The 23,945-nt window shown below is 34.8% G+C and overlaps 2 protein-coding genes across 2 annotated transcripts in view; both read left to right on the top strand.

Moving 5' to 3' along the window:
- The first annotated feature begins 237 nt into the window (after positions 1-237).
- LOC135210189 (uncharacterized) lies at positions 238-16,008 on the top strand. Its single transcript, XM_064243023.1, is given in 13 exon segments — positions 238-441; positions 1,537-1,762; positions 1,903-2,152; positions 3,215-3,302; positions 4,344-4,474; positions 5,686-5,894; positions 8,728-8,875; positions 10,401-10,581; positions 12,057-12,177; positions 12,588-12,677; positions 12,679-12,713; positions 14,403-14,630; positions 15,823-16,008. Coding segments are annotated over 13 exon segments (1,968 nt in total). The 5' UTR covers positions 238-289; the 3' UTR covers positions 15,932-16,008.
- Positions 16,009-19,700: 3,692 nt separating this feature from the next.
- Positions 19,701-23,945, top strand: part of LOC135210380 (putative GPI-anchor transamidase) — a 31,353-nt gene continuing 27,108 nt past the window's right edge. Inside the window, exons 1-3 of the mRNA XM_064243287.1 lie at positions 19,701-19,770; positions 21,358-21,487; positions 22,629-22,764. Of these exons, the coding sequence (XP_064099357.1) occupies positions 19,701-19,770; positions 21,358-21,487; positions 22,629-22,764 (336 nt within the window). The remainder of the gene's footprint in view (positions 19,771-21,357; positions 21,488-22,628; positions 22,765-23,945) is intronic.

Here is a 23,945-nt window from a genome sequence, read left to right as displayed (position 1 = left end):
TGGAAAATGCTATAAGATAACTCTTTAAAATCAGTAGCAATGTTACTGATAATACTGCTTCATAAGGGAATGTTTATGGAATATCAGATTAATTCTACATAAGTTGTGAGCGAAAAAATGTCGAGTAACACTAAATGCGCAAATTTGAAGAAGAGGCGTTACAAGGATATCACATTGCCAGCAGGGCTACCCCGGATAAGCTCGCTAATGTTACTACTACTACTACTTCGCGTACTGGTAAACAAACAAGGCCGTACGGTGTCGGAGTCGGTGAACTGTCAAGTCAACGATGGCAGATACCGACAGTGGCCTACACATAACCCATCTAGCTGAGGAGATTGTTTTAAAGATTTTGGGCTATTTGGCCGTTGAGGATTTGTTTCGTATATCGCTCACGTGTAGTTTTTTCAGCAGATTAGTTTGCGACAGAGAAGTAGTGAGGTAAGAAAAGTGTTATCGCAGATTTGACGTGGCCGACCCACTATAGGCTAGCTATACCTAGTCGAATTCACCATGAAAATATATTAGTACATTTTTTTAAATTTTAAACTAAAATCGTATTCAGGGATTAAAAGTATGGTTCTCTCGCTTTTGAACATAGGCTACGGCGTTCATTTCGCTAGCAAATTACTAGTTGCTTTAGAGATAGGCTATCTGTAGTAGGTATATAGCCTAGTAGCTAGGCTACTACCTACTAGCCTAGGCTGTTTAATTTAACCTAAAGTGCTGGGTCCTTACCAGGCTGGTGTATGCCCACCTCCGGACAACGCCCCCCAACCAGAATAACTTTCAAGTTGTGTGTTTTGGCCCATTGGCCCATCAAAGGGACTTTATAGCGTAGTAGTTAGCTACAGTTTATAGTACAACCAATCGACCTGGTACATGACTACTAGTATTAGCCTATACAACAAGCTTCCTCTTGAACTGAGGCAGATTGAGGATTTGAAGCCTTTCAAAAAGAAATCTAAAACCATTTTGGTTTAATTGATGCTATGATATGGAAGATCAAACAGTGAATGTGGAATTTGCAGTGCGATTAAATACATCCAAATGGATAAACTGTTGATTTGATAATGGGTGTCCTGCAAGCACTATGGGAGTGGTGCGGGACCTGGATAAGCTGTCAACAAGTAAGATATAAATAGGACTAAGGCCTAACCTAACATAACTTAGGGCGTCGGGTCCTTGCCAGGCAGGGGAACACACTAAGTTCCATAAAAATCCATTTACTAGTATATAGTCATTCTCAAGATATTTTCATAACACAAAGAGGAATGAATGAAATTATGTATTACCACCTCCCAACTTTGTTGGTGGATGTGATCTGTACATTTTGTAAAAATCTTTGAAATACGTATTGCATTTTGCCACAAGTATGTAATTTCACTTTAATCTGGAGTTTTAGCATGTTACTGACAGTAACTTCACTGCTGAATTTATTATTTTCTATATGTTTTTTTTAGTTAAAAGATGTTAAATTAAATTTTAGTTTGAGCTATGCCAGATTACTTTGTAATTAAGTGCTTCTTTCTACAGGGAACTAGATTTCAGTAAAGCTTATACATATACAACAGAAGATCTCAAGGCATTCCTGGTTCCTCGAAAAAGATGCCTTCACATTTCCACTTTGAATTTATCCAATTGTTATTGGATAAAAGCTTCCAATTTCATTGTGAAGTTGAAGAATCTTCAGTCCCTGCAGATGAATGCAGTTCCCCTGACATTTGTACAGTTTGAAGCAATACTGAAAGCATGCCCTAAGGTAATGGTTATTTTACAGTCATTTCATACTTGCATGATAGACAAATGGTGGTGTTGGTCGATTTAATGGAATTGCTGACATAAAAGTAAACATTTAGAAAGTGGCGGTTACTCACAATATTTTTTATTTTACATTAACAGATTGAAGACTTGTCTATCTGTTGGCCTGAAGATGCAGTGCCAGTTCCTCTTAGTAAATGGAAGGAAACAGTCGACAAAATTGATGAGGTTCAAAATGTCATAAAGAATATGCACTCTGTACGAGCCCTAGTCAATTTTAATTTTGCTCATTTTATGGTTTTCTTAAAGCGCTGTCATGCTTTGAGAAGACTGGTTATAACTGGTCATCATTCAAGGAGATTCTGTGTATCTGCTAGCAGTCATTCTGAAAGTAAGTTTTCTTCCTGTTTTGCATCAATATTTTGCAGTGAAATTTTGTGTAGAGTTATGCAGTATGTGCAATATGTATACTTTTTTTGGTTTGCACATGCAGTTGATATTAATGACTACATATCAGCAGTGCAGGACATACTTTCAAGACAAAAGTTATCATATATTTTTAATACTGGGATTGATGATGGAATCATAGGGTGGCACTTAATGTCATAATCTGGTTTACAATTCATGTTAGAAAAGAAGACGCTTAGAGTCGTGTTTATATTTGGTTTTTTACGATATTCATTTCATTTCTAAGAGTGGTGACCTTCGGGTAGGCTTTGGGAAAGCACAGTTGTTCTAACATTTGGGAAAGTTTGATTTGTAAAGAAATTTGGGTTACTATCATTGTCTAAGATACCTGGTACGTACATCAAATTGAAGGGCAACTGCAAAGCTAAACTGCTATTTCATTTTTTTCATTTTATGTTTGGCACAGAAGTTTGTACAGATAAAGTGGATAAGTATTTGGACCAACCATTATCAGGAAGACTGCTATGCTTGTGGTCTCTATTGAAATAGGCATGTTTGTGATGTGTAGTATTGGGTTAGATGTGTGCGTAACCTAAGACATAAAATGATTCCTCAGTTGTATTTCACTGTTCATCTTGCTGCCTCTCTCTCTCTCTCTCTCTCTATTTATATGTTATTGTTTTGTTTATGTTTGTATGTATTATAAAAAGCTTGTTTGGGATGTGTTCACCACCAAGACTAATTTTTATGTAATATTGCCTCTGTCATATTTCACCATTCATTCCTTAAGCATCATAATCATAAAAGTAGTAAGTGGGTCATTGGGTAAAGACTTCAAGTTGGATAAGCAATCAGTTGAACAGTGATGATTGCTTTTTGGGTTTATGTGAAAAAGATTACTTTTTTTCGAAATGAGAAATCCTAGTTAAAGGTATAAATTTGCATCTTATGATTTTCACTTTTGGCAGATATTGTTTAATATGTTAATTTTTGTCTTTTATAAGTCTCATGTAAACTTATCAGTGTATGATTAAATTCCTTTCAGATCAAGATAAATGGAACTTTAGACTTCCGTATCTTGAGAAGCTTGTTGTGGATCTAGAAGATGTTATGTTTCCCATTCCATATCTTGGGTGAGTTTTATATGATCCATTCCTAGAATATAAGTGATAGATTTTTTAATGTTGAAACCACTTTACTGCACAGTTTATATTCATGTATTTTAAGTTGTTTATTTCTTATGGTAGAAAGAGACAACAGTCTAATTTTATTTGTCTGGTTTGGAATTATAAGATAACAACCCTTGGTTATTATATAAAGTTCTTACAATTGATTTCTCAGTGGACATGAATAGTTTGCTTACCTAGTTATCATGATAGTGTATGTAGCAAAATTCATTGTTTTAATGAAAACTGAATAGTTCCTGAATTGTGTTCATACCTACTACTGTTGTTTCTTATGATTATTATTCCTCTTTTGTATTTACATGTCCTTGTATTCAGAGAAAATGTTTTCGTTGGTGGTTAAATCCTCAATTTTAATTACTATTGTAACATCGCTTCATCAGAATATTTGACTCACATTTCAGACTCCCTTGAGGTTGAGCCTATAGCATAGTCTCCATGTTAATATTCATGCCCAGCAAGAGTATTTTAATTATATTGAAACATTTGAATGAGAACAAATAAATTAATCATCTAAAACACTGGAAAGTTATTGTCAGAAAGCATGATCTGTAGTATAAATTGTGTAAGATGCTCTCCTTATGATAAGGCTACTGGGTGACTGCCACTTTCTTTCATTTTCTTTATATTATGTAAACAGGGACTTTAATGTCTGTGTCTTGATGACTATGACATTGAGGTAATTACAGGTAGTTTGTTTCTATTAAAAAATTGTGGTAAAAAGATTCAAGAAATATTCTGCAAAAAAGACACTTTATAAATGTAAAACATTTATGCAGTAAGATCATGAGAGTTAGTCAGCATTTTTTAATTTATTTTTTTATATAAAGTGGAGCAAGCACCTCAGTGTGGGTGTGTACACTTGTTAATATAAATTGAAAAGTATTGTACTAAAGGAGTGTAAGGTTTTAATGTTTAAATTTCTATGTTTCTGTATTATGTTCTTCTACTGCTTTTATTCATGTTCTAAGATGCTGAAGACCTTTATAGGGGTATTCTCTCTGGAGCCAAGAGTGATGAGAATGATGAAAAAGGTGGAGATGATAAACAGAAGAAACCTGTGGACTGGAAGATTTGTTGGATCAACAATCGATACCCAGCAGCAAATATGGAACTTATAAGTGAGTACTGTAAAGAAAGTTTAGCTTTTGATTGCATATCCAGCCATGATTTTCACTGTTATAGCAATTATTGTTTCATGTGGGAAACATAGTTATCCTTTTCCAAGAAGAATTAAGACTAGAATATTGACTGGAAATTTTTCAGTGCTCAAGAGTAGGAATTATGAATTTTGAAATTAGGGATAGGTATGTAACCTAGAACAACATTTTCTAATTAATAGTACTTACTGTATCTCGTCCATTTTGAGAGTTCCGTTGAGGGATAATGTCGTCAGTGCACCTCACATGGTGCATTGCAAGCATTATTACTAAGGTTTATTTTCATTATTCCTTTGGCCCCCAACTGCACCCACATTTTAGCCTTTTATTCTACCTGTTTCCTACTCAAATCTTTTATTTTATGGATCGCCTTATCATGCTGTTCAACCACTTAAACTCTCCCTTTTCACTGTTTTATTGACAGCCTAAATTTCTCGAAATTAATAAGTCCATTTTGAAATTTATTCATGTAGCCCACATACATTTAGAAACAGTGAAACTGAAGAAACAGTCAAAAGAATAAAAATATGTAACTGAAGATGAAGTAAAAAATAGAGAGGAGTGCACCAAAAACCTTCAGAAAATGCATGACCAAAAACTAGGAGAAAACTGCTGATAGAAGGCCAATAAAAGGCAGAAGTGTGTGGTATTACATCTGGGAAGGAGATGGGGGAGATTCATGCTTGTGGAATTGTACAAAGAGAAACGGAAGTGACGAGAGCCATAAAAGTTTGGTTAATGACAGGCGAGGAAAAGGATAGATGTATACAGAGGGAAGGAGGAAAGTTAAGAAGCAAGGGAGAAGAGTTTGAAAGAATGGTTTCAGATTGGTAATTGTGGGAAGGAAATATTCTACACCTTCATGCTTGGAAATTATCTAGTCACAGCTCAGCTTTGACAGTCAGGACATAACAGACCTACTGTACAAGTTTACTAAATACTACTGAGTGAAGCTAGTGTTCTTAACGCCTTTGGAGTGTTAATCTTTTGGAACATTTTGACAAATAAGATTGGCATAAGTTATCGGTTGATTTTAATCTTGGTTGGTAATTTTAAAAGAACTTTTTTTTTTTAGATATTGTTTTTCATATGGAAGGAAATTGAATACTAGTCAAACAGTGCATACTTTAGATACATTTAGCAAATTTTTTAAACAAATTTCTTTATTTCAGGTGGTGAAATTTTTTCCAAGTGTTCCAGATTGTATTTAGGACTAACATTAGATTCATTTGAAAAGATCAAAAGCCTTGGGGTTCTTCCTAACATCAGAGAATTAATGGTTGTAGGAGCTGCTGCTGTTACAATTAATTTAACAAGCATTGTAACTTCTTGCCCAAATCTTCAGAGTTTGAATGTTCTTTTTGGACTCAACATAGCTCTTGTAAGTCTTTGAGTCATTTATTTTTGTATATTGTCATTTTCTAAGTTGTCCATTTTATGTCGGGTTTTAGGCTGCTTTAATATTTTTCATTTTATTATTTTCAAAAGACATTCAGGCTTGTAATTTTGTGTCACACTTTTTACATGTAAAGTCATATTTTTCATTCTCTGTAAGTGCATATGGATATACTTTTCATTCATTTGTGCCTGTAAAGAAAATCTCAGTAAATTTTGATAATTTTCCATAACTGAGGATGCAGCTTAATTTCAATAGAAAAGTATACCTAAGAAAAACATCCTACAGAGTTATACTTATTTAGCAAAGCATTGGTTTAAATTCTTTTTCATTAGCCATTGAAGCACATTTTACTGTACAATACTTAATAGTTATGGGTAAGAGAAATAATTATAACAGTTGAAGTTCAAAAAAAAAAATTAAAATAATTATATTCATACAAACCCATTGTTTATTATATTAGCCATTTTTGTGCACACAACATTATCTCAGATATGTCAGTCCCTATTAAAATAAAATAGTTACCTGGTATACTGCCTAAGGCAGTTCCCTTTATCTTAGGCAACCTTGAAAATTATTATATTCAAGATGTGTGTCCACAAGTTGTGAGAAAAAGTAGGACTGGGAGGTGGGAACTGACTTTATAAATCAGTTCCTCTGACATACAGCTGATTTCTATTTTGACTAACCAGTCATATTTTAATGCTAAAATGAACATACATTCGACCCCCGTTTATTCATGGTTCAGCATTCGTGGATTTTTCTGTGGAACATATGAACATTATTTGCAGAAAATTAGCCTAGTTGCAGATTTTTTCTTAGGACTAGATGTTTTAGGATGATAGTCTAAGTTATATTTGGTGTTTGAACTATTAGAATAGGCAGTTATAGTAATTTTAAAGGGGTCTTTGTTATTTGAACTATTAAAATTATTTGAACTATTAAAATAGGCAGTTATGAGGGTTTTTGGAGGAAAATTCAGTATTTGCAGGTGGCTGTGGTACACATCCCCTCCGAAGACTGGGGGACGACTGTATATTCAATACATTACAATTTACTTTAAAAGAGAGTAGAAAATTGTTAATTTATGTGAGAGAGAGAGAGAACTGGAGTACGTATCATGTTCTTTGCCTCTGTGAGACCTACCCACTATGAGCCTCAATCATTCACATTTTCGAAAGACAGGCACAATGTTAAATATGTGGCAACACCAAATGTAAAAAAAAATTTTTTTTACTATTTATATTGCATTTTAACCGACAGTGTTTTTCAGATGTTACTGCTAATAGTTAAGTTCTTTGTAGGTAGCTGTTTTTCATTTTACCCAAGTGACTTTACCATATTTTTTACACTTTAGCCTTAATACTGAGTAGCCTAGGGTATTTTGAAAATTTAGTACCTCTAAATTCATACTCTATCCGAAGCATGCATTGATGGTTGTAAGACTTATAGGTCATAACTTTGGAAGAGGGGGTGTAATGGCTGTATATTAAGAAAATTATTATGGTTTAAAATAATTTAATATGTTACACAGCAAACCTAGTACTCATTATCCTAAATCTCAGTGTTGTTTGGAAGTATTGAGCTATTAAAAACATGGATTTGGTGGTTGAAACCAGTTGTAGTGCCTGAAAGTTCCTAAGGATTGGTCATGTATCAGAATCCATCTTTCAAAGATATACAGACTGGGAGTTATGAGGCAAAAATCTTGTTACACAAAAGTAACTCCAATAGATTTGAAATTTACATGCTCTTGAATTAGTGTGCCACCTAATGCCTCGCCTCTATCAGGGAATGCTGCATATTGGAAGACCTATCTCAAAATTGTGCCCATGAGAGTACCGAAATGGACAAGAGAGGATAGTTAATTTAGAGGAGATTGAGACTGCAGATTCAGGAAGCTCTCCTAAAGCAGGGACCATCGATCTCACTGCAACTGCAGGATTTATGAGCATTACTATAGCCACCTGTGTGTTGCAATCCTGAGATAGAAGCTTGCAAAAGTATTTAGGCACCTCCATGTGCATACTGTGAAACTACATTGACATTACAATGAATTAAGAGGTGAGAGGTTTGAAGAACTCTGATCTCATGGAAATGCTGGTTTCTGTCTGCCCTGCAGACAAGAGAAGTGGAAGTAGTACATTTTCCGAAACCCCTGGTTGTCTGAGATACAGATGAATTTCTCAGACAGGGTAATGGGAATATTCTGTATGTACTTGGCATATTACGAGAGCAACAGGATGACAAGTGTGCTGGGATAGATCTATCTGCTTCCATTTCTTGGTGTATTATCTTTGTTAGTGCTAAGATTCATGACCAGATTATAGTGAGATCATATTATAAATGAGAAACTGGTGGAGAGAAGTGGCATTGAGAGGCTGAAAAAGACTAGAATATCCAAGTACCCAAGCTTTCTTATGTGTATCCTCATTTTTTTATTATATGCTTTATTAGGTATTGTAGCATGATTAAAATAAGTGGAGAAAAAATTAGAAATATTTGAGACTTTTGATAAAGTTATGAAACCTCCCAGTTGAAGGGTATTACCTGTAGTAGTTTCCTTTGTGGTACAATGTACTGAGTAGTAAAGACTCTGTGCAGCTTCCCTTTAACACACATCAGATGCTTTTTTTCTTTAACTCTTCATGTGCTCCATTCACTCTTTTCTAATTGAAGTTGAATTACAAATTCATTTATTAGATGATTCAGATGGTTTTACTTAGTTTTGATGTGTCAGCCATTCTCAGTTGTATATTTTTAAGTGACACTCCGTTATGGATCCCATTGTCAGTCTTTTTATTTTTGTCCTTTTCAGGATATTACTAAGGTTTTTGAGAAATTACCTGATATTGAGAAACTAAGCCTGCACTGTCAGCCATTGCAAGGACCACCCAAAATTGCATCAGGCATTGCACAATTTCATAATTTAACCCATTTGTCAGTACCTGTTTGCGCACTGATCGGTGAGTTAACATTAAGCTTGTATTCCATTTCCATTATGTTGAATTGGGCTAAGAATTATAATTGCAAAATAATCTTGGAATCATGCAGTAGTGAATATTTTGACCAGTTCTTTATTGTTAGAAAGATAATTAGATGTCAGTGATGTTCAAGGTTTAACAGTTTTGATTTTTTTTTACTTTCACATTTTTAGAGTTGTTTTGGCATCATAAACCCATAACTTTACAAATGCCTCAAAGGGTTTCAGCTCCCTTTTCCAGACATGCTGAGAAAAAGAACTTGGCTTGGTTGTCTGCAAATCTGGGCTGCTAAGTCTGTCTACCAAAGGAACATGATAATTCCAAACATGTCAACCACACTAATCAGCCATTTTAGCTTTGCTCTGGAACTTGACCAGTTCTTAGTTTTCTTTAATTGATTCTGGCATTTTCCATTGTTTCAGCTTATTCTGTATTTATCCTTCTTCTCTGTGGTTTGATGATGAGTTTGTCATAATTGTATATAAGCTTGGTCATTTGGACTTTAAGTGCATATACAAATTTCTAAATAAGTGTTGAATATTTGAATTTCTTTGTTGTCTTAATGTCACTGCTGTTGCTATTGGTTAGGAATTAGTCATTTTTTATAATAATTTTAAGTTGATATTGAAAAACAACATGTAAAAGTTACAGGCTCAATACATTTTTCCCGTACAAAGAGTCACTGACCTATACTGGACTTAGTGCATTTAATTTTTTGTTGTTGTTGTTTCTCAACTTGAATCTTTATGGAGTCTTAGTTACAAACTTATACAGTGTATGTATGTATACATAATTAGTAGTGTAAGGGTCTGTTTTAGCAGTTTGAGACTTCTGTAAATGATAAGTATGGATTGCTAATCTGCAAAGTGCTCTTTTAATTTTAACTTGCAAAAGATTACATATGTGAAATTTCCTCTTTTTATTTTCATCAGTTTGTTTATGTCTTTCAAGTTTTCTTCTTAGCATGACCTATATTTTGTATGATCTGTCTCAGACCAGAATGGGGAACATCTTCCAACCCCAGCCATATATAGCAGCAAACCTTTCATTTGTACCTAAGAGTTTTCCATGTAAGGAAAGGTTGGTAACCATGCTGTCATTTTGCCTCAGCTGATGGCAGTGGTCATAAAGCACCCTTTAAGAATAGTTATAAGTAAAAATATACCACTCAAGGTTCCAAAACACCCTACAGTAGGTATGTAATAAAAAGACAAATTTTCTTTTTAAAAAATGTCATATTTAAAGAATTATGTGGAAAATAAAAATAAATATTCCATTAACAAAGAAGTGCTTAATGAAATTCGTATGCATTTTTGAACACTTATGCATATATGGTACAGGATCAATATTTAGAAATACTAGTGGAAATTGCTTCACCTGTATGAAGTATATTTATGTGTAAACATTTTTTTTTTTACATAATGACAAAACATAGTATACTGTATTTGGAGGCTTCTCATAAATGATAGTTTTCATTTCATGCTGAATAAATGCTTTTGATTTTCAGAGATACGTAGTAAAGAAAAGAGACAAGTTTTTGAGGAGGAAGTTGATTACACTGACTGCATTAGTTTTAAGCGGAGACGAGTAGGCTCGAGGGAATCTGCCACTGTTGAGTTAGCAGCATTTAATGAAGTCTTTGAAAACTGCTCAAAAATAAAGATGCTTCAGATTGGATTCAATCAAGAGTAAGTTACTGGTTATTTTTTTACCATCTGGCTGGTTACAATTGGTGAATGTCTTATACATAGTCATCTTTTTTTGCCATGAATAAATACAGAGCACTGAATCTTTGAAAAGTGAGAATTCTCAAATAATACATATTCAGAGATTATTGTGGGTGAAATTTTTTATTTCACTTTCGTAATTGCTGATTGCCATTTTTCTCATGAGCTTATGCCTCAGATTTCTTTAACATAAGAGTTTGCCTAACATGAAAAATACTTTTTATGATAGCTCATATTTATTGTCTATAAATTGCCACACTCTTCAGTCCATGTAATCAAAATGTCATCAGACAAGTAGATACATTCAGGTGGGTACACACGTGTACCTGGGATTTCAAGGCACTCAGCAGTAAGCTTTTTCCCAGGACTTTTGGTTGCTTCTGGTTGATTAAATTTATTAATTTTCATATTCATCTCATTTATTTGCACTTTCAGAGGAATTTTGGTAAATCAGTTACTCTAGTGATTTTGATCTCTGCTGAGTAGTGATTTTTGCTACACCACTTGTCCTTTTCTTTGAGGATTTCCTTAGGGTTTACCTATACTATACCATATTTAGTGGCATGTAAGACCTTTCTGTACCTTTCAGCAAGGAAGGTTAAGAAAATTTTTGTGTTTAAATGTAATCCTTTAATGTTTATGAAATATACATCGCTACAGTAGGGCAAAATAAAATTATAAAAACTTGGATAATTTAGCAAGTAGGAAAAAGGAAAATAGAACAACTTAGGTATAGCTGAAAACATTTAGTAACAAGCAACTAGTCGAGATGAAAATATTGGAGAAGTGGCGGATCAGACAAGCTTAACAGTCATTTACCATGATGATATGCATGAATTCAATAATAAAGCATGGCAGGAAGAAACAACAGCGTCTTTGGTACAGCAGAAGGCATGCAATAAGAAACAATAATAGTATAGGTATCATTCATAAAAAATATACTGTGATTGCTTATTCACCTCAGGTGCATGGGCAAGTGACAACTCTCCTGCTCATTAGCATACTGGAATTTGAACAGTACATCTGTTATTGAAAATATTTCAGGATCAGTTGATTCAGGCCACTATGAATTGTAGCTTTATTATGAAACAAATGTAGTAATGCATACCAGCCACTTGCAATCCAAGCTGCCATCTCCCAATCCTGCCTTACTCAGAGCCAATACAGAAAGTGATTAGCTGGCTGACTGTTGAGCATGCTGGGATCCCAGACGTACTTGCCACTGTTTTCTAAACATGGACTGAAGTGTCCCGGGAAACCGGGAAAGTAGGCTGTTGTAAATACATATTAGTAGGTTTTTTGTCTAATTTCATGTTAAAAATGAGCAAGTTTGTGTGTATCATGCATTTTGTGCTGTAATTCAAATTCAGTTTTGGTGAAGCAGTGCTATTGAACATTAATATGAACTGATATAGAGTATTCTTTTGTTAATTCAGGATTTCATGCAGTCCATTGAAAGTTCAGTGGGAATGTTTATCAAACATGAAGAAGCTTGAAAGTTTAACCAAATTGACCTTAGACAGCATTCCTATCACAAGTGGTGGTTTTCTAATTGAGGTTTGTAGAATTCCTTAATTATTGTTTGAGAGGCTAAGCATGCTTTGATGTTATCTTTTTCTAGCAAATTTTAGTTTTTATATATAGTTTTAACAGCCTCAATTTATATGCTATTTTTTCTTTTTTCTCCTTGCAAATTAATGAATTAAAAAAAATCTGTTTTTACATATGTATTACTCATTCACAACTTTGAGAAATAATATACATTTTTGAAAATTCCTCCTTTGCACTACTTTTGGTTAGTGATTATTCAGAATTAACATTAAATAAAAAAACAACTTTAGTTAGTGTATTAAGGCCTTACTGTTTTCTTTAAGAGCTGTGTGTTGGTAGGTAGAATATGGAATTTTGTTGTAATCTATTGTTTGTTTTCAACTTTTTTCTTTTAACTTATTTTGAACTATTTGCAGATTGCTAAAGAATGCACTAAATTAGAATTCCTTCGCCTGAAGCGGTTGGGGCCTTCTGGAAAGTGTGTTTATACAGCCCAGCTAGCAGAGGTCTTTACCTTTCTGCAAGAATTTAGTTCATCTAAGGTAATTTTTTATCCAGAAAGTGCTTATTTCAGTACTCTCCTTTGTACTGTTTACAGACTTATGAGGTGCATTTAAAGTCATTTTTTAATGTAATTAGAGGATTTTCTAGTGGTTCTTTTATATACCGGTAAGTATGATTAGGTCTCTTGTAAAACCTATTTGTCCATCAGAGATATTGTTTTTTATGCAAAGGCCAAGGGGCCAAGCCAACCAATGCTCTTATGTGCCCCAGGCCTGAAGAAGCAAGAAAGGGAAAAGAGAATTGGCTCTAACACAAGAAAGCAGCAGACCAGCATCCTGTAAAATGAAAGCAAAAGGTAGGAATAATGAAACTGGAGGAAAGTGGTAAGGCATGGGAGTGATGGGAAAGCAATACGTATTTAGATAGTACAATAATGATTTTCACAGATAAATGTAAAACTAGCCTGGGAGTTATGAAATTCTTTGAAGTAGAAAGGAACAAAATTAGAGTGATGTCTGGTAAGCAAGATAACCATATCGGGAGAGGCGGAAGATTTAGGATCAGGAAAATAATACCGAGAAGAGAATTCTGTTTGGCAGTAGCGGGAAAGAAACAGTTGCAACACTAAGTACATCAATCTAGAATACTGATTTTAATTGATTAAAGCAAAAGAGAAGTAAGATGGGAGAAGACCAAGGCTTAAACCCCAAAGAAGCAGTGGCTCTGTCTTGAAGGGAGGAAGTTTCTTAAGAGCCAGGGGAAACAGAATGAAAGAGTTTAGCGGTTAGTAGTACAGGGAAAGAAACAATATTTGCAATAATATTTGTAGTAATTTTGTGTTACCTCATATAGATTTAAACTTACATTTGTAAATATACACTCCTCTTTAATGGATTCTTGAATTGTACAAATTTCCCAGTGCTATGTCTTCTGGGATAGTGTATATATAACAGCACAACTCACATATTTGGAAGACTCAGGTCACAAAGGGTGAGATGATCAGGGTGCCAGAAGGACTGGTAATGAGAACTCCCAAAGATGTGTAGTTCAACTAGGTCTTTTGATGTTTTTAAATCTATCACCAGTACTTTTAAACATTTCAGAATAATCTAGTACTTTCAAGTACTTCAGAATTTACGTACAGTATATGTTAGGAATAGGAAACCAATACTCAATGTAGAGAACTCTCCTTAGGCTTGATTATTGCCATGAGTACCTTTATATTATTTTGTTTTCTTTGATATCTTTCTCCATTTCTTAATTAGTATTTTGCATACATTATACTGCTTACTTTTTAACTACACTCAGGCTCTTTTTACACTTTAGCTTGGTGTCTTTTTGTGATTTGTGAAATACATTGCAGCAAAGATGAGTTTTCTCACAAGAATTCTTGTCCTGTAGAAAGCATGGTGCTCTTCAAATAAATCAGTGGTTTTGATATGTAGAAAATCACAGAAAATAGAGTATTCTACTTTTTTGTATTCTTTATAGCTCTGTATATGTACGTTGAAATTTGATAGAAGAATATGTACAGTATTTCCTCTCAAGTCTTAAATATTTCTTCACTGCTAGGAAGCTGGCACAAAATCGTTTTACATCCTGCCTCTGCAGTGTTAGCAGATATTGTTTTCTATTCTGCCAATGGAAAAGAACCTTAGTACTATAACAAAAGAAGTGGTTCAGTGCTGTGATGGTGTGCAGTTTTTTAAACTGCTTTTTCATTTCAGAGTTGAACAAAACTACTTGGCACCAGGAACAAACATATTCAAAGCATTGGAGGAATGCCCAAAGCTTCAGAGATTTGCACTTTTGTCTGAAAAAGATGTGATGGCTTTAAATTTAGATGCTGTTGAGCATCTTATTCAGAACCACTTGAGTCTTATCTTTGTATTCATCCTGGGAGGCATGTTGACAAGAGACAAGAGCGTAAAACTTATGAGGAAATATAAGAATTTGTAAGTATGTATAGCATTGATATTATATATAATTATATAATACAGTGTTACCTCATTTTTCTAACGTTTCTTATGTCAAACATTCCATTTTTCTAACAAAATTTTCAAGAAAATTTTTTATCCTTTGTCGAACAAATACTCATACTACTTTGAACTGACCAATTACGTATCTTGTTTATACTACTTGTATTCAACGGCCTGCTGCATCTTACAAGAAAAACTGTATTTAAATGTGTGTTCCTTTACAATATACAGTTTAATGATAGCCATAGCCAACAAAATAAATAAAAGAATAAAATATTTCAATATAGAATTTAGAATAAAAGATGTACAAAATCACACGTCGCTGCAGTGACGTCACACATAGCTAACTTGAGAATGAACGAGGGAGCAGTGATATTGAGGAGAGAAGGAGAAGAGATAATTAAAATATTACTGTATGTGTGTAAAAGCAACAACAATTCACATAAAAAAGGAAATTTCACAATAAATTTAACATAATGATAAAATATGAAAACAATCAAATGCAATACGTATACAGAAACAATAAAAATATATAAAAAAAAAGAACCAGTGTTCGGTGCGCCAAGTGAGACTGTATAGTCTAATGATAACCAAATTCAACCAAACAGTAAATGAAAGAATAAAGCTTTTCACAATAAGATTTAACATAAACAATGAAAAAAAAATGTCATTGCAGTGATGCACAAATAACTTGAGATAAAGGGAGGGTGAATTTATATTTTTGAGGAATAATGAATGAAGGATTTTAAAATATCAGGAGCCCTGAATATTGTTGAGGAGAGAAGAGATGATACAGTAAAATCTTTACTTCAGTTATTCCCTTTGTTGTCCAGACTAAGTACAGAAAAGTGCAAGGTTGGGTTTTTAGTAAAAAAAAAAAAAATTTCTTATTTCATTCGCAAGTATAGGAATATAATGGTCTTGTTCAACATTTTTGTATGAAAATGTGAACATTATAAAAAATATTCACATGCAAAAGTTGAGCAGCGGCGTGAGTTATTTTCATAATCTTGTAGGGTAGGGTAATTTATCAAGTTACATTTAAATTGTGGATATTGTAGTGTCAAATTGTTTATGCGTTGCCAACTATATAGTCAGAACTATATGTGTTGAATAAGTATTCCATTCATTGTGACTAATAGTATTTTATATTTTATTTTTATTTCAGAGAGTCCCGTCCAGCCCTCATTGTACGTGTCAAAAATATTTTGAGAGATGTTTTTGATGATAAAATCAAGATAACCATTCAATGCCGGCTTGCCACTTCAATGAGATGATCATGTTTCGGAGTTGGATGTATGAATTTTATGATACTGATTAAGTGGTCCAAAAATAAATATATTTTCCTATTTTTTATTTGTGTTTACATTCAGAATATTCTGCATATATAAATGTATGTGTGCACATAGCTACTTCTCTCAAGTCTTAGTTCCTCACAAGTTTACAGTACAGAATTGAAAACAGTAGCTCTCCAGGTGCTTTCTGTATGTTTCATCGCAACCCCTTTGTATTAACATGGCCTTTTTTTTGTGTGCCATTTTTAATTCCAGGTGAGTCATTCCACTTGTAGAAGAAAAGATGAGTGGGCTTAGGTTAGCTGAAACATGTGCCTGCAGCCCCTTAAGCCATTTAAAATTAACTTGATCATACTTAACATGTCTGCCAACTGATTGACAGCACAGTGGTTTCAAGATTTTCAGAACTGTTTAGGAGTACTACTGCAGTCTCCTGTGTCTTTTGCTACTTCCTTCCCTACTTCCTTCACTCTTCCCATTCAACCTCTTTTCTGTTACTTCTTATTGGAACTGTGGGGTTTTCTCACAATTCCACCTTTGCATCCTTGGACTTCATTTTCTTTATTTTCTGGATCTTCATCTTGCTGTCCAACCACTCCGACCCCCTTTTTTCACTTGTAAATGGTGAATGGCCAAAAGTGCCCCAATACTTGGCTTGCCAACTTAAATTTCCGTAAATTTTATGTGTTAAACATATATATTTCTTATCGTAATAAAATTGGAAACTGAGAAACACTTAAGATTTATTACCAGGCAGCGTTCTCAGAGGAAGCCCGAAGAGAAAAAATACCTTTATCATGTAATACTTATAGAAGATTGCCCTAATAACAACTGCTGTGGACTTTAGTAGGTCTTTCAACATTGTAAAAAGGAAAAAAAAGACAATCAAAAGAAGTTATGAGAGTACAGAATTCATCTGAAATTCATGGATGTATTGGTGTTATGAATTTTGCTAGCCTTGGAAGTGCCAGTTGTTAAAGCTAAAAACACAGCACTACCTTAGTAACAGGAAATGCAAGAGAACCAAAAAGCAAAGTAGAAACCTCTCAACTTTCAGTAAAATTGCAAGTAGGTAATAACCTGTTAATCATCACTAAAAACTAACTGTAATACTACTAGTAGTATTATCATAGCTTTTTGGAGGTGGTTGGACAATGTCATGATTATATAATGCACTGTACAGCACTGAAATTTGTTCAAAAAATTATTTCAAGAATAGGAATAAAAAACAGAGTAGCCATAAAAAGACTCAAACAAGGGAAATCTTAAAGAAATTAAATACAAAGGTTTAAATAAAACAATGAGCTTACACTAAACATGCCGCACAGGTGGATACATACTGTGTTAACACCCTTGTGGGTTACAATCTAGGAAAGATACAAAAAATACAATCTAGGAAAGATACGAAAAAAAAAAAGAAATCTTAACTATGTACGTATTGTGTATATGTAGAGAGAGAGAGAGAGAGAGAGACGAGGATCGAGGAGCTGTTACAGAGGCAAATCCTCTTTGCCGAACACAACCTGAGTCTGTGTTACTACTACTACTAATGCTACTACTCTGCAATCGGCATTCCGGTAAACAAATCCCTGACATTACGAACTTACGAAGTTTTTATCAATGTTGAAGCGATATTTGACATTATGCTTCGTCTTCGCATTAGGACAGGCTTCACATGTAAGTGCAATGGCCAGAATTTGGTTTAGAGTAACTTACAGCTTCCATGTTGGCCTTTTAGGAAGTGATTTGTAGGAGTTAAGGCCTACCTACCTACCTAGTACCTAGGTAGTAGGTAGGTAACCTATCCGTATTTACCAGAAATGTCCTGTTAATTTAATAAAAAAAAAAAAAAACTTGGTAGGCTAGATCTAGGGTACTTATCCGCGGCGGCCTAGACTATGGCAGTTGCGGCTTTTCTATGCAGTTTTACCTACTGAACAAGAATTTCAAGTAATATTTATTCGGACGACTGTAATTAAACCCCCAGGGGCCAGTATTAAACACGGCGAAATGCATTGGACGCTCCAATCCTTAATGGATGTTGTATCCGTGGTTACGTTCCTTGCAGTCCGTGCGGAACTAGGTAGTATTCTTTAGAAATACCAAAAACTTTTGACCAAGCGGTATGCCATTAGGTACCTAGGTCGTAATACTAGTACCCCTAGTAGGGTAAAAAACTGCATGGTACAGGGGTGGACCATATACGATCAATGTGTACAACCCCAAGAAAAGTACATTATAACGCGTCCTGACACCGGAGTAGAGGTCTTTAGCTCCGTTTCTCACCAACAACAAGTCGCGACTGATGCCCATCTCCGATGTCAGGACGCGTTATAATGTACTTTTTTTGGGGTTGTTCACGTTGATCGTACATGGTCTACCCCTGTACCATGCGGTTTTTTACCCTATAGAAAACACGTATCCCCTAGCCTAGCTAGCTATAGGCTAGGGGAAACAACAGAGTGGACTAGCTAATCCAGCCTTGCCCGCTTGTTGATCCACCCTCCAAAAAGGTACTTTTGCTTATTCCGAAAGGAGAGCAGAGGTCTTGAGGTGTTGCTCCCACCATGAATAGCTAACTCATGACTGGTGCCCATCTCCGGTGTCAGGACGTGGTAAAGTACTTTTTTTGGAGGGTGGATCAACAAGCAGGCAAGACTTGATCAGCTAGTCCACTTGGTTGTTTCTCCTACTGCGAGAAATTGTATGTCTCTGTGTGCTGCTTGGATGGGCCACAACTCTTGACTGATGCTCATGGCAGCAAATTTAAGTAGGTACTTTTTCGGGAAGGTGGCCACTAGGTATGTCCCTGCTTGGTCATTTATCCTATTATGGCCTTGACTAATTAGGGGAAAGAACCGAGTGGACTAGCTGATCCAGTCTTGCCCGCTAGTTGATCCACCCTCCAAAAAAGTACTTTAACACATCCTGACACTGGAGATGGGCACCAGTCGTGAGTCATCGGTGGTGGGAGCAACACCTCGAGACCTCTACTCTCCTTTTGAAGTAAGCAAAAGTACTGTATCGGAGTGTGGATCAACAAGCGGGCAAGACTGGGTGAGCTAGGCCACTCGGATGTTTCCCCTACAGAGACAGGTATAGGCTAGGCCAACCCAGGCCTAGCCGTAGCTTGTGTTGCAACCGATCATGTTGAATATAGTAGAGTATAATTGTAAATATATAGATTTTTTTATCTGTTTAGGTAATTTGTATACTAGGGGAAACAACTGCCTTGGATCCATAGTACTCAGGAGGATCAGCCATATTCACTCGATATACGATTGGTGAAACAAGAATACAATTACATCTTTAAGCTTACCGTTCAAAAGATTGAAGTTTTCTTTTGAAGTTTCGTCAACATAATGTGATATATGAAAGCGCCATATGAACTAAAATAAGCATGTGAGGTCTTTGTAAAATGTGTTTTCAAGGCAGTTTTTAAATCCAATATGGTGTTGTCTGCCTCCGGTCCCTTTCGTAACTGGCATTGATCCAACGTCCTTCCTAACCTTCCCAGCACTCATTTGAACAATATTTGCATATATATGTAACGTTTATTGATGTTACTCAAGATTGCAGTTGTAATCAGCACAATAGAACAGCATTTTGTTGCCTTTGCCTATATTAGTGAAAGTATGAAACTTCTTATTCCCAGGTCATGGTTTGAACTGAAATACATTTTTACTTTGTAATCGGTAGTTTTATCCTTACTGCCATCACAACTGAATCGGCAAAATATGTCATCGTAAACATGACCAATTATCAGCTGATATCACAGCACACTGTTTACAAAATTGAAATACAGTACTCAAAGTATGGCAGTGGGTGACATTCTTGAGCAAGAAACACTACCAATAAACTGAAATTGAATACTGTAGTAGCTAAGTAATCATTTGTGATGATTTTCTTATAAAACAAAATCTGAAAAGTGATTGAAGTAGAAATTGATCATGGGTGGTTTTTGATATCTGAAGGGAGAGATACAGTGGACCCCTGTATTCGTGTTCTCCCGATTCGCGGACTCATGGATTCGTGGATTTCTCTCTGGACCATAACTACCCATTATTCGCAGGAAATTTGCCTATTTTGCGGTATTTTCTATGAGAAATACCCAGATATTCCTGGTTTTTTCTATCAATTTCATCATAAGATGCACTTTTTGTAATAAAACTATTAAAAAACCATGTAAAAACATTTTTAGTGGGTTTTTCTTGAGTTTTACCCACCAAATAGGTCATTTTCAGCATTTTTAGAGGAGTTCCAACTATTCATAGATTCTAAACATTTGGGGGGGGGGGACGTCTGGTACGGATACCCCACGAATACAGGTGGACCACTGTAATCAGTACCAATCTGTCGTCTATACCACTAATGTTGGAAGGAATAACCTACCCTAATTAACTGACAAAGATATTGATATGCAGAAATTATAACTGGACTGTTGCTTGTTAATGTGACTATGCTTATTGGTAAATATTTATGTTCTTTTAGTGGTGCTGCCATCTGTCTGTCTTTTGTGGCATTCAAGAACTACATTCCCACCAGAAAAAGTTTTTGCTCATAGACTTGCCGTTGAGTGGGTTAGAAATGCATGAAATTTCATAGAACTGATTAGAGTCCAATGGTTGGAATGGTTTATATCAGTTTCCTAAAGCTAATTCTGTCATGTTCTTTATTGCTAGGCCTCCATGGCAAGGTTGCACAGTAAGTTATTTCAAGTAGGGTTGTGCCATTACATGTGCACCTCACTATGTTCATCATCAAGGTGCATCAAAGTGTCTAGAGAAATGCATTAGTGTATGTATCATAGATTAATAGTGAAACCATTATGTCTTGCTGATGGTGAAGTTGATGTTGTGCTAGTGAATCCTTTCCTTCAGCAAAAGATGGGATAATTTTAAAATTGTCTGCACATCTATGTAAATGCAGATTCGTAGTTATATAAATTTTGGTTAAACCAGTGAATAACAGGATATAAACTTTGTTAGGATGCAGGCTAGATCTGTACTGAGCACTTTCTCCAGCACTTTGGAAAGTTGGTGGCCTATAGCTCTTGTACTTTTTTTTTTAAGTATTAAGTCTGTGAAATTATGTTCAATTGTTTAGGAAATGTGAACATTTGTTGTGTGATTCCTGAATCTCCTCTTTGGCTTATTTTATTGAAATATTTATGTAGTAGTTTGTTTGTTAAACTGGCTTAAGGCTTTTCAGATTACAGTACTGTATTTAGTTTAATTGATATTTAGCCATATTTTGTTAATCAGTTTCCTCATCTTGAAAGTGTGGGTATATAATGGAAAGTGTAATTTACTTCCAGTAATTGATTCATATGAATTTTAAAATTACATATCGTCACATTTATGTTCTTAATTTTTCAGGATGCATTTCCTTAAGCAAATTTTGTTAAGGGGGGGAAAAACCCCACACCAATAATTGGGCAGTCTTGGTTGATACTTCACGATTTTGGTTTAACTATCGCCATGTGGCCAATGTGCTATCGATGTATCGATCAGTCAAAAGACTGGGAATCCCTGATAGGTAAAGTATTTTGCCTAAACTGTATCTTTCACCACTCTTATTTTAGATGTAGTATCCTAAACTGCTTATAGATAGTGAAGTAGGATTTTTAGGTCAGATTTCTGCTGGTTCATGTAGAAGAAGCATCAAAATTTTCAGTGTTTCATTTTCAGTGCTGAATCAGAAAGGAATATTAATGTTACTTAGTCATGGTAGGAAATCAGAGAAAAAATATTACAAGAACTTGCAGCAAAATTTTTGCAGGTTTGCTTTTAGGAAAAATGACATTTTTCCAGTTTCACATTCATTACTGCATGACCCAGAACAGAAAAACACTTATCATATATGTAACTGTATGGATGAAGATTGGGTATTGAATGAACAAAAAGGAAATTTTGAAAAAATTACAAGAGTTTTCAGCCAAGTTTCCATAAGTCCATGTATAAAAAAAAAAGTAATTTTCAACATTTTAATTTCAGTTCTCTTGACCCAGAAGGAAGATTGTCATAGAAAGAGACAGTGTATATGGAAATTGGAGACTGAAAATTTACCAGAATTTCCCTTCAAAATTTCTGCATATGCATGCATAAAAAAAATATAAAATTTCTGGTGTTTAATTTCAGTTCTCTCCCATGAAATTAAGATTCAAGGTTTGCGGTTATTGAGATTCTGTCTATGATATCCTGAAGGTCGGTATGCATGAATTCTGAAGGTGAAAGAAATTCATAGAATAAATGAAGGAACTGAAGGACAAAAATTATCATTTCCGTAATTTTATTGTTTGTCTACATCTGGAAAATGTCAATTTCTTAGCTCTTTGTTTTCACAGTCTATTATAAACATTCTTACTTTGTAAATTATTCTTGTTTGTATTTCAACAAGTTAAAGAAAAATGTCTAGGAACCTGCAACACTTTGGTTGTGTCTTTTAATTCTTATAAAAGGTTTGAAGTGTTTTAATTTATTTTTGTATGAAGGTAGTCTTGATGTTTTAAGATGACTTTGCATTACTTGAATGATTATTTTACACTTTGTCCCCTCCTGATGGTTAAATGTTGTGGTTGTGTTTTACAGGGTATTTTTGACTATTTATATGTAAGAACTTCATGTAAATTTTCTTTTCTCAAATAAATTAAGGTTGGTTAAAAATTTTTGTCTTGCAGCCAGATCATCCTTATGGTGGCAGATGACATGGCCTGCAATCCTCGAAATCCTCGTCCAGCAACAGTCTTTAACAATGCACATCAGCATATAAATGTATATGGTGAAGATGTGGAAGTGGATTACAGAGGATATGAGGTCAGTCCTTATATTTGTTAGTAATGATGCATGAAGTGCAACTGATATTTGTTTCACCACAAACCCATCGCTCATATATAGCATGGTTCTTGATCAACAATGATTAACCTGTTTAACAAAGCTAAACTGGAAGCTCTGGGTGTTCTGATCATTCATTCAAGGCTCTTGGCTTCTAAGGAGGATGCTTTCCAGCACCCATAGGATCGTCTGTACATTTAGTTTTCTGCCATTCGACTTGATTTGCAGTGCAGTTAATAATGTTTTGACCATCACAACATTGATTTGTTTGTTTTTTTGGTCAAAGCACCTAAAGAGATTCCCTAGTGTCCTCCTGCCCATTGTGCTGGATGATGGGCCACAGTTTGAGTATGCACAGAGTGGTTCCTGTTTCCCTCAGGATTTAGCAGTCTGGCGCATCTGGAGACCCATTAGCATTGGATTGCAAGGGGTGATTTATAATTAATATTAATTTTTTTATACTTTTAAAATAAAGTATTTTGTCAGAATCCTCATCATTTTGTTCACTGAATTTTTAAACTTTTGATTTCTTGTAAGTGATTAAATGAAATCTAATACCTATACTACTGTGGTCCCCCCGTATTCGCGGGGGATGCGTACCAGAACCCCCCCATGAATAGTTGGAACCCCTATAAAAAAAATGCTTAAAACCTTTTTTGTTAGTTAAAACTCAAGAAAAACCCACATAAAAGTTTTGTACCTGGTTTTTTTAGGTCACAAAAAGTGCATTTTATGATGAAATTGATTAAAAAAACCAGGAATTTGTGAATTTGTGGATATTTCTCATAGTAAAATATCACGAATAGGCGAATTTTCCGCGTATAATGTAGGGAAACGTTCCAGAGAGAAATCCGCGAATCTGGAGAACGCAAATACGGGGGTCCACTGTACAGGTAGTGTTCAAGTTATGATAATTCGTCTTACGATAATCTGATTTTATGATGAGGTTAGCAAATAATACTGATATGAAAATACAGGCAGTCCCCGGCTTACAACGGGTGCGGCTTCTGACATTCCAAGGTTACAACGCTTTTCAATTATATTATTCAGAAATTATTTCTAGGTTTACAACGCATGTTCCAGGGTTACGCCGCCAATCTGGTGGAAGATATATGACTCCAAAAATTCAAGATAATCAATATTTGAAAGGTTTTTTTTTTTTT

The sequence above is a fragment of the Macrobrachium nipponense genome, chromosome 39 (genome assembly GCF_015104395.2).
Source record: "Macrobrachium nipponense isolate FS-2020 chromosome 39, ASM1510439v2, whole genome shotgun sequence".
NCBI lineage: Eukaryota > Metazoa > Arthropoda > Malacostraca > Decapoda > Palaemonidae > Macrobrachium > Macrobrachium nipponense.
The sequence above is the reverse complement of the archived record's forward strand: the minus strand, read 5'-3'. Positions and strand labels throughout refer to the sequence as shown.